Source organism: Cynara cardunculus, unplaced genomic scaffold (assembly GCF_001531365.2).
Source record: "Cynara cardunculus var. scolymus isolate 2C unplaced genomic scaffold, CcrdV1 Un_Scaffold_509, whole genome shotgun sequence".
Lineage (NCBI taxonomy): Eukaryota > Viridiplantae > Streptophyta > Magnoliopsida > Asterales > Asteraceae > Cynara > Cynara cardunculus.
This window is the reverse complement of record NW_020200583.1, coordinates 69,875-82,184: the sequence shown is the minus strand read 5'-3', so window position 1 is coordinate 82,184 and position 12,310 is coordinate 69,875. Positions and strand designations below refer to the sequence as shown.

Sequence of the window (12,310 nt, the reverse complement as noted above, 5' to 3'; positions counted from 1 at the left end):
AGTATAAACAGTTGATTTTTTTACATATGTAAAAGATACTTATATAAGGAAAAAGATGTATCATTTATCTGTAAATGACATAAAAATAAGATATAATAATACCCTATTTATCGAATTCTATATCATATTTTTTTTATTAACCTAGGTATACAACTCGCTATGCGAGCCGACTAATCCCAGGGCGACCACTTGCTTTGCAGATAGCCCGGAGTCACCGCATTTGAACCTTCGTAGCCACAGGGGGATTTTTGTTCTTTCTTGGATTTGAACCCAATACCTCTGAGATTTTTTTTTCACTGTATGAAATATTATAAGACGTACAATAAAAATTGTATGCCAAACCAGGCCTTGACTATGCCCAATCATGTCTTGGATCGGACCCGAATCCAATACTTAAATCGGTCCCTTTTTTGAAGGTTCTAACTAATCATCACATGAAAAATCACTGACTGGTTCACTTTTTGGAATGAACAGAGCCCATATTTGATCGTTGTAAAAACCGATCCATGCTTAATCTGTTTAGGGCTTCAGTCTGACTTGCACTTGCACAGATGTAACTCCTGCCTGCTATTATAATCAACAAAAAAGCCAGATATAAATTAAACACGAACATTCAGTTACAGAAAATTATATTATATACTTTGCTTATTATTCAATCGTACTACAAATTATTTGATAAACCAAAAAGATAAGCTTTACCCACCAAATATTTTTTTCTTCATTAATATTTATGTTCAAAATATTATATTTGAAATCAAATAATTGTTATATGGGTATAGTTGGGCTTTAATGATTAGGCCCAATAACTAAATAGTTACTTTTATGTTTAAGCCCATATAATTTTATAGTCTTTCATGGCCAAAAATCGGTTCCGAGCCAGGCCAGGCCGAGCCCAACCGGTCCCAAGATTTCTCATAACCGGCTATAACCGGTCCCTGTTGAATAGATAAAGACCAGTCAGGCTAGTTTATAACCAGTTATGAGCCGCCGGTCTCACCCTTAAAAATATAATTTTTAATGATATATATTTTTAATACATTATTAAATTTGTCATACAGGTCACTCAAATACACTTAAAAAAACGTTTTATTACGAGAATTGTGAACATTTTTTGCGTTTTTTGTTAATTGAGAACTTGATATGTAAACATCTCAATCTTGTTACATATTTATATTGTTTAGAGGCCAAAAAATACAAAAAAGGGGTCAAAAACGTAACGACTATATTTAAAAAAAAGAAATCATTTTTTTTAATTTCATGTCGGGTGATAACCGGTACCGGTCCCGGTCCCACAAATCCGACAAAAACCATGATCGGATGTAACCGGCGGTCCCATAAACGGTCCTTACCGGTCCCGGGCAGGGCTAGGCCGGTCCTTGACTGGTCCCGGTTCCGGTCCTCCAACGATAGATTGTGAAATTATTAAAATTCGGAGAGTTTTTCAAAAAGATTGTCACGTGAAAGAAATATTTTTTATTATTATATTTTCACCAATAAGAAATCTTGAAATTAAATGTTTAGATTTATTAGATGTATGAAATATTTGGAGAAGCTGTTGGAGCTGAATGCAACTTTTTGTTAGATTTTGAATTTTGATTATACGTTTTGAAGAAAATTTGAAGAATTTATTGAAGATGCTCTAACAACCCGCCTTATCGACCATATATCAGAATAACCCTCAAGTTTCTCTTCGTCCTGATTCATTTCGACTACAAATTCCTTTGTAGAATGAAAAACTATTTGATACAAAGGCGTTGGCTGATAAGTCAATTTCTCTCAAACCGTAATAATAATATTTGATCAGATCATTGAATCATTTATTTCTCTTGCAATTTAAATATCTTCATCTCTATCCTAATGCCGATGGATCATTTGGTTCCGGTGATCTAAGGTGTATCATTTGAGATCTGTGGCCAGTAAATGGGGGTCTTGAGATCTCATTTAGGATCCTTTACCAAATGTTTATCAGATAAACACTTACTGGCGAAAGTCACCGCCCACAATTACTTTATCGGGTAACATTCTCGACCATCAAAATAGATTGTTGGTAAACATCTCTAACCCGGTAAACGCTAACTGGGCAAGAGTCTTCTCCCTTGTTTACCAAGTCAGATTCTCGATCTTTATCATGCTCAACCATTGAGACAAATAACATTCAATAATCATTTGATAAGCAACCCCTTTAAGTACAAACGCACATAATTTTCTTTCGGTTCATATATATATTAAATAGTATTTCATATAATAGTTGTTTTTATATTTAATCAAATGTTGAATTTATTTGAAAGTGTAAAAACATCATTTATAATGACTTTGGATTAGAGATGGCCAAAAACCGGTCCCGGGCCGGTCCCAATCAGTCCTCATCTTTCTCATAACCGGCCATAACCGGTCCCGGCGTAATCGGTCCCGGTCCCGTTCGAAAATGATAGGACCGGTCAAGGTACTTCATAACCGGTTATGGGCCGCCGGTCCCGGTCCCGGTCCCAACTGGTCCTTGCATTAAAAAAATAAGATATTTTTATTTTTTATTTTTTTAATGATATATATTTTTAATACATTATAAAATTTACAATTGGGTCACTCAAATACACATTAAAAATGTGTTTTAATATAATTAAAATTACGTTTTCTTATAAAAATACATTATAAAATTATTTAAAAATACATTATAAAATTATTTAAAAATACATTTATTTATAAAATTATTTGAATTTTCGGCCGGTCCCACGAAACTACCAAAAACCTCAACCGGTCCCGGTTTTTGGTCCCATAACCGGTCCTTACCGGTCCCGGTCCGGTCCTTTGTCGGTCCCGGTCCCGGTCCTCCGGCGGTCCCAGCCCGGGCCGGGCCGATTTAGCCATCTCTACTTTGGATGCCCAAAAATCTTATAACAGAAAGCCCATTGAAAGCAGAATCCAAAATGTTGGCCCAAGCCCAATTAAAGCCTTAAAAAGCTAATAAAGCTTATGAATATTATTACCTTTTTAATAGATAACCATAAATTGAAACCAAATAAAAAACAATAGAGGGGTAAAATGGTGATTTTTGATCATTTCTTGTCGATTAAAAATATTTATCAACAACTCTTGCATTAAATTATACAAAGTCTTTTAATCATTATGATAATTTCACCGTCTTGCATTTATGATAAGTCATAGATGTTAGGATCCATAATTTCCTAATCGTCGCACTTTGAAACATCGATGGTAATTCTATATCTGATTCGTACATGTACAATTAGTATGATGCTATTATGTTTCTAACGGTTTTACTTCTTGGATTTAAATTATGAACAATCACTAACATAAAAACATAAGAATAAATGGAAAGAACACAACAACCGGTTATACAGATACAAATTTACTCGAAGTAATCAAAAAGATTGTTAACCTAATGGTACAAGTGTTATCAGTAGAATCGAACATATCAGAAAATTTGATTAAACAAGTTATTTTTTAAAGATGCATAATTCGGATATAATAAAATGAACATCAATTCTGAAAAGGGAAAATTGCACCTAAATATAATAAAAAATTGCATTTGTTATTTATTATATGCAACAAGAAATCAAAATCGTTAATATCGTAACAAAATTTTAAAATTCTTTAATTAATGTAACCAACTTCTTAAAATTCATATTTTAAAATTAAGACGCCGTTTGCCTAAACATTTACCTGGTAAAATTCAACGCATCGTATGCAACAATTTATCCCAATAAGCGCTAACCATGGTAAGAGTCTTCGTCCTCACTTACCAGGTAAGACTCTCAATTCTTGTCTTCGCTCTTACCGGGTAAGATTTTTTGTCCTTGCCATATTCATCCGGTAAAGTAAAGTGACTTGTAAAACGGTTACTCGGGTAAGCGTTTGATATAAACATCACCTAAGTTAATTGCTAAACTTACAAAATCATCAACTAATGTAAACAACTCCAGGTGATTGTCCCAAAATATGAATTTTAGAAGGCGTATTACATTTAGTTGTGTATCTATGATTTTTGTCGAACACAGGGACGGACCCATAAATTTTTTTAAACGATGACACCATATAATTAATATAAAATATAGGACTGTAAACGAACATAACGAAGGCTTGTTCATGTTCATTCGTTTAACTTAACCGACAAACACGAACGGTAAACGAACGAAAATCATCGTTTTCTTGTTCGTTCATTTAGAAATCTGGTGTGTTTGTGTTCGTTTATGTTCGTTCATTAACATGCTAAACGAACGTAAAGGAACGAATTTATAAACAGACGGGCTAAAAGAACATACATAAATATTATTTGAATTCAAATTAAATAAACAAAAGATTATATATTAAATTTAGTATATAAACGAACATAAACGAACGAATATAAACGAACGKAAGCGAACGGTAAATGAACGAACATAAGCGAACATAAATGAACGAATGTGACTCTTGTTCGTGTTCGTTCGTTTAACTAAATGAACAAAAAAAATGTGCATGTTCGTTTATGGTCGTTCATTAACATGCTAAACGAACGTAAAGGAACGAACATAAACGGACGGGCTAAAAAAACATACATAAATATTATTTGAATTCAAATTAAATAAACAAAAGATTATATATTAAATTTAGTATATAAACGAACGAATATAAACGAACGTAAACGAACGGTAAATGAACGAACATAAGCGAACATAAATGAACGAATGTGACTCTTGTTCATGTTCGTTTAACTAAATGAACAAAAAAAATTGTGCATGTTCGTTCATTTATTAAATAAATGAACTTCCTGCCGAACGGTTCACGAACAGTTCACTGAACATTCGGTTCATTTACAGCTCTAATAATATAATATACATATAAAAATAATTACAAAAAATATGGTTTTTATAGGACTAATAAACAACTCCTAAACTTGTATCCGACATGTCTTCATCTTTTGAAAAAGGTCAATATATACCCAAAAATAATTATAAAAAGTATGGTTTTCATAGAATTGAGGAAAATACGGTAGCACCATTCACAAGCCTAAATTTTTTAGTTGCACTATTTGGATTTCAAGAAAATACGGCAGCACCTTCTAAAACGATACGGTAGCACCGCTCACAAACCTAATTTTTTACCCTTTCGGCAGAGAAATAATACGGTGACACGTGCCACCCATACCACTTAGGTAGGTCCGCCCATGGTCGAACAGGTGCATCTTTAAAGTAGATCAAAGACTCGTAAAGTCGCTCGATATGTTTTTAACCGAATTCCACCATTTCGAGAGATTTTTCAAGTTTTTTGGTTGATTTCGAGAGAGTTTTAACTTTTTTGGTTGATTTCGAAAGACTTTTGTTTTGCTTTTTTATTTATTGATTTTGAGGGATTTTTTTTGGTTGATATATTCCTTATATGTTCAAATATCCCCGAACGAGCACCCCTCAAAGTTATGCAGGTACACCTTTCCTACATCAAAAAACAAATCATGTTAGCGAAAATAAGTTGAGCGGGTGTACAAAATTGTGCTCGAACATATATAGGTCCGCCCCGGTTACATTAAATCAATGATTATGATCATCCTTACACATGATAGAAACAAAAACGAAAACTAAATTTATTGTATTTCAAAAACCAAAATTCTATAAATGCAATTCACACTTCTTGATGTACTAAATTTTGAAACCAAAAACAACTGATGCATCATATTAATTGGGTCCAAATATTGCCAGCAAGTGAAAGATAAATCTTCAAGATCACAGGAGTTGAATGTAAAATAAATTAAAAACATGTAATATTAAGACAAGTATACCAATTTGACAAGATACGTGTGGTTGTGTGAACTTAGAACCCAGGTAGGGATGCAAGTCCTGATTGGGCAATAAACGGTTTCTTACAGGGAAGGCGGTAACCCGACTACTTGAGCCGGCCTCTCCCGAAAGAGTATCATGTGAGAGATAAACCAGGTTCATAACAGTTTGCTAGGTGGCTGGCTTAGGAGCCCAATGCCCAAAGGAATTGTGACTCCCAAACTGTGTCTCTCAGACTCGAACCCTCACCAGTTTGTGTAATTATATCACCTCGAAACCAATTGTCTTAAGTAAAAAGAAGGTACTAGCTGCATTCTATTTTGATGATGAAGAATGTGGCAAGATAAGGATTTACTGTGCCATAACTTGATGCTCTCGATATCCATATTATGAAACCGCAGGTTTTTCAAACCAACGATGTTCTTGTCTTGAACCTTCCTTCATCAATCGGTAAGCGTAGAAAGCTATAAACACAGCAGCGAAAGCCATTCTACGAGTAAGCATATAGATGATACATGACCGTATGCTCCTCAAAAGCAAAATAACGACGCAACTACAGAATAAGGCATTAGATTTGCACTTTAAAATTTCATGATGCCACCGGGTATGAGAATATATGAAATCTCATCAGACTACTCTCTACAAGAGCCTTTAAGAAAGAAAGAAGGCTCAAACATATATCAAGCGGAGCGGAGCTGAGCTGGGATTTGAAGTCTAGGGAAACACCAATCATAGATGAATAAATTAAGTTAAAAAATAAAAATGAGCTTTTTGATTTCTTGGAGTCCAATAACAATTGGAGGTAATAACAAATTAATAACCACTATAATTCAACTTAAAAACACATTAGCTTACAAAATGGTTAATCAGTTACAGGTTACAAGAAATAAATAATTGTTTCTTAAACATAAAGATGGGTAAGCATGTGAGTGTGGGGAGCCGGTGCCGCCTCTGTTTACTATGCGGCTTCATTATTGATAGAAAAACGAATGTTGTAAATCTAGCCAATACGGACTCTATCAAAAAAGAGGAATAGAGGATCGATAATTTCAGATTGATTTATTAGCTAAAATATAGCAAAATGTTGGTGAATTGAGCTATATCATAAGATGTTTCCAGGACATGTAAAGATGACTCGGTGTTAAGAAATATTTGTAATGGGGTAGTAACAAGGAGAAGGCTGCTGCTAATGACCAACAGCCTAATTTGATGTACCATGTTGGTGGGCAAATTAGGAGCTGAAATTAGTTTTCTGGAGAAAATTTGGTCACCCATCATTTTTCTAGGAAATTCCATGTGTGTGTGTGTATATATATATATATATATATATATATATTATCTTGTTAACTAGATCATGTTTTAATCAGGAAATGAAAAACCTTTGTGGGTTGGCTCAACCCCTCAAGTAGCAATAAAGCTTGGGTCTTTGGGGATTCTTCTTAAAGATCATCGGTTCGAGTCCTGCAAGACCACTGGGATTTTCCTGATTGTTCTCTTGGACCTGGGATTATTAGAGGTGTGCGTAAGCTGGCCCAGCCAACCACGGTTAACAGAAAAAAAGACATGAAAATCTACTCAAATGAAGAGATCATACAGGCCTCACAAAGTCCAATCTATCGTCTCCTAACGAGATCCAAAGACTATAAACAGAAACAACTTCTAATATTACAAGAAACCGGTTGATATGATCTAAGAATGCTTTTCACTAGATTCAGTTCTTAAGATGTAAAATATGTTGCTCTACCTCTTGACCTCTTCCATTAACATTCAAATGCTGCCTGCTTCTATATTTCTTCTAATACAATAATTTTTTTTTCCGAAGATTGATATTATGACCAATTAATTTCACCAATTCAAGTTTTCACACAAACTCCTAGTGGATGGCTTTGGATATAACTACAAACTTAAGAGAATTCACCTACATTATAATAGGTGATTAGAATCTATGGATGCGGCCTGATCGAAATTAACAAATCAAGTTAGATAATGTTTGTTGAACCGAAAAAACAATGATTAACCTAATGAAAATCAACGCACAGAACAATTTCTCCGATTAAATTTACTCAAACATCCATATTAGTTTTTTCGCGATATTTGAAAACAAGTGTAGATACAACAAATTAGAGAAAGAACAATCAGATCTTACATATTTCTAGACATATCCTTAACATAATTCTAACGTCACATTTGCATCAATAACATATCTACCCTTGAATACTTAAAAAACAGAGCTCAGAAACCAGTTGAAGAACCGAAAAGCAACAAAACTTGGAAAAAAACAGAATGTTCGAAGAGAAGCAGTTGAAATTTCAATCAAAGCAATTAGCAAATCTACGATCAGAATCCTACAAAATCCTAAAATCGAAATCAAAGCTTAAGAACAGAAAAGTCTTACCTGATTCGATCAAAGACGTTGAAGCATCGTCGGAGAGAGCAAATCTGGAAAAGCGAGTCACCGCAATCGCATATGAGAGACGTATATTACCTCTAAGCCATTGACTGAATCAGTAACAGAAAGCACCTCTCCATCATAATTGCATTTGTGAAGAATAGATATGATATCGTTATGCAAATGTTAGAGGTGAAATTAAAGATATTGAAAGATTGGGGGTAGAAAATGAAAATATAGATTGTTTCCCAGAAAGTGACATTTTGGTCGAAAAGGATAGCGACGACCAGGTCTACAGTAACTGAAAGCCAGAAGAGCAACAGCTGGCTGATAGTTCGCAGGGTATGGAGCCCCTGTTCCATATTAGCGCGTCCTCTTTGTAACTCTACTATTAAATTTATATATATATATATTTTCTTCGATTATATATCTACATTATATTATAAAGTATTTCATAAAAATTCTTAAGAACTATTTTTTATATATGAAATACCGTTTATTAATATATATTACTTAAAATCAAGATTACAAATAAATTATGCGTAAGTATAACTTATTAAAACTTCATGTTTGAATTCGTGTAACTAATCGCAGATAAACATTTCAATTTAAATATTATATAATATAATTATAATAATCATTAAATTATAACAAAATACTTAATATAAAAAATTATATTATTAAATCAAAAATAAATTACTCCGTTATTAAATCTGAATTAAATTATAATAAAAAATTGAATTAAAAAAAATCACATCAAAAAACAAAAACTTTTAAATAATTAAACATGTCCTAAGTAAAACAAAAATTAAGACATTTTATTCAATTCTTTTAAAATTACATGAAAATGCAATTGATGTAAATCCTATTTTAAAAGTTTTTTTTTTTTTGGTATTTCTTATGTGACATCTATATAATCAGAAAGTTCTCAAACCTAGTAGACTGGTTCATAAAATTTTTTATAAATTTTCATAAATTATTTATAATTTCTTTTAAAATGAAGAAAATAGAGATTTTGGACAAAAAAATTTGAATCGAAGAAATTCTTCAAAACTTTTTCTAAAATGGAGAAATCATGACAGACTGACAGGGTGTGGAATTTTCCAAATTCAGAGAACTCTTAAAAAATGTTTATCATGAGAGAGAAACAATATTTTATTATTTTTACAAATAATAAACTTTGATGTTAAATGATTATGTGAAATAAATAATATTTTATAAAATGCATTGAACATTTTAATAATATAATTAATGTTGCAATCTTCAAAATAGAAAATCTGTTAGAGTTAAATGTAATTCTTTTTGGAGATTTTGAGTTTTAGTTTTCTATTACGGAGAAATTTAAAGAATTTATTGGAGATGTTTTTTGAAGAAAACAGTAAGGGGCTGTTTACCTAAATGCTTATCCGGTAAGTGTTTACCGATAGAAGTCAACACTATAATTTTATTTTGATGCGTAAGATTTTAGTACATTAAAACGTATCGAATGCAACAATTTACAGGTTAAACGCTTACCTAGGTAAGAGTTGTCATATTCACTTACTGGATAAGACTCTATCATTTTCATCGCTCTTACCCAGTAAGATTCTTGGCATTTATTATCTTCATCCGATTAAAAAATTTACCGAGTAAGCACTTACCAAGTAAGCATTTTGTAAACAACCCCTAAATGTCAATGTGGAAGGGAAAAGTTCATAAACATGAACTGGTTCTTCATCAAAATGATGGGGACCCAATCCAATTAAATAATATATTTAGAATTTAAACCGGTTCATAATTGGAGGTACATGGTTAAAAAATATGTAAGAAAGAGAAATATGTTGTGGTAAAGAGAAAATTATGATGTGAAAGAGTCGTGTACCATTAACTAGATGTTTGAGATTGCTTATTTGAAATAACTTATGTTTTTTCACAAAAACACTTATCAACTTATTATAAGTCAGAAGAGTATAACTTATTCAAAAACTTCTTATTATCGGTTTGACATCGACATAAGTTGTTTATCCAAACACTCAAAAGTGCTTATTACCGGTGTCACACAAAAATAAGTCAATAAGTTGTTTTTATAAACAATCCAAACACCCTGTAAATACATTCATGATCAGAGATCCCAAAATTTACATAAAAAATGTATGAAAATGCAATATACTTTGATCTGATTTTTTTTTTTTTGTATATAACATACTTCGTCATAAACATTTCAGATATCAATAATATCACATTCGAGGATTTTAGAAATACGTATGTACAAAATAAGAATCAGCATTTTTATTCTTTCCGCATTATTAAGGATTATTAAACCATGTGTTAAATTGGTTAATTACGGATTTGCCCTTGATTCACATGCACTAGAACAACACTCTTGAATCAAATTATTTAACTTGGTTTGCCCTCTTATCTGGCTTAGGAAACTTCTGTGTTATGTCTATAGACTTTCAATGGCTTCATTTTTCTTTGTAAGACTCCTGAAATCCCTCTTATTCGCTTTCACAATAACAAATTTTCATTTTCAACCTCTATTTTTATCTAATTTCATATACGCCCTTCAACTTTAACAAATTGATCATTTCCCCCAAACTTTTTTTTTTTCAAGTAGCTCGTGTTGTATAGAAACATGGACGGATTTACATAGTTTGCACGTGCATATCCAAAAAATAGTTATTTAATTTAAAAAGATAGCATGAATTGTTGTATACCCAGAAGCACATAACTGACAATCTTGATTTTTTATATTTCTTCGTTAAGTTATTACATTATGTGTCCTGGAGTTAAAATGATATAAATCCGACACTGATGGAAAGAATATATGTTGATTATACTATAAGCAAAATAAAGACAGCTGGTCATTTTATAAAAATTTAATCAACAAACGCTCAATATACATGTTAAAAATGATTTACAGTACAGTTATGTTATGTCTGTATAATTTGAATACCTTTTGATGAAATCAAAAATAACAGTTTACACCTCTTATTCCATTTTTAGTTTTTTCTTTCCGATTTTAAACGATAAGAATCAAATGGGGCTTCTTTTAAGAAAGAATGTAGCATTGGCTAAACGGATTCCATGTTATACAAAAGTTTAGGGATTTGAATGACAAACAAGTGATAATGGAAGGGGTATATATGTAAATAGTGTTCACTGGTTTGAACTAAGGAGAAAATAGTCATTTCGATGCTTTGAATAGAAAGGTATCTCCTGTCATCCAATTCCACTTGTCTTTTGCTCACTGACACTATAAAATCCACAATATGCCCTCCTTCATCTTCACTTATTTCAAGGTTTGAGTCTTATCTTTTTTCAAATTAAACAAAGACGTACATATAACTTCAATTATCTGATGAAGAAAAAAGACCAAAATACCCATCACGAGACGTTGAGCAAAAAGAAGTACAAAGGAGTGAGGATGAGAAGTTGGGGTTCGTGGGTTTCCGAAATTCGAGCACCCAATCAAAAGACGAGAATATGGTTAGGATCACACTCCACGCCCGAGGCTGCAGCAAGAGCCTACGATGCCGCCCTTTTGTGCCTAAAAGGACCATCGGCCAATCTCAACTTTCCACCACATCATTACAACCACCTCCACTATTCCACCACTGCTATGTCTCCTAAATCAATCCAAAAAGTGGCGGCCACTGCTGCAGCCACCACCGAACCCGTCACCAATGCAACCACTACCACCGCCAGTCCACCACTGCCAATGCATTCTCCATCTAATTCATCGTTTCTTTCTTCTCCAACTTCGTCGTCTTTGCATTTACCGACGAGTCCGTTTGACGATGAAATTTTGCTGGCAAACGATTCTTTTGACACAACCATTTACGAACCGTGGTCTTGGTGCAACTTGGATGCACCGATATTCAACGATTTGATGTTCGGTGAACCAATATTTGATCCTTCATGTTCTTGGATGGTCGAAGATGTTGATGAAGATGGTGATATTCCTCTCTGGAGCTTCTACTGAATTTTTAGTGTTGGAGTTCCACGTTGAAATTGAAACGAGACTTATTAATTAATTATTTTTTAGATGATCTTCAATATTATTTTCCTTGAAGATCATCATTTACTCTCAATATAATTGTAAGAAATTCTATTGTCATCAATAATTAATTTTATTTATCTATCTATCTGTCTCTCTTTATACACATATATATAA

At 32.7% G+C, this 12,310-nt stretch overlaps 1 protein-coding gene and 1 long non-coding RNA gene across 2 annotated transcripts; one reads left to right on the top strand and one right to left on the bottom strand.

The window, feature by feature from the left end:
* Positions 1–5,665: 5,665 nt before the first annotated feature.
* LOC112501753 lies at positions 5,666–8,291 on the bottom strand. Its single transcript, XR_003067561.1, has 3 exons — positions 8,161–8,291; positions 7,145–7,266; positions 5,666–6,229 (listed from the first exon to the last, which is right to left on the bottom strand). It is a non-coding gene; the product is annotated as an uncharacterized LOC112501753 (long non-coding RNA).
* A 3,138-nt stretch (positions 8,292–11,429) lies between these two features.
* Positions 11,430–12,277, top strand: LOC112501754 (ethylene-responsive transcription factor ERF014-like). The gene has a single exon (XM_025105468.1). It carries the CDS (start codon positions 11,495–11,497, stop codon positions 12,116–12,118), a length of 624 nt encoding a protein of 207 aa, XP_024961236.1. The 5' UTR covers positions 11,430–11,494; the 3' UTR covers positions 12,119–12,277.
* Positions 12,278–12,310: the final 33 nt, after the last annotated feature.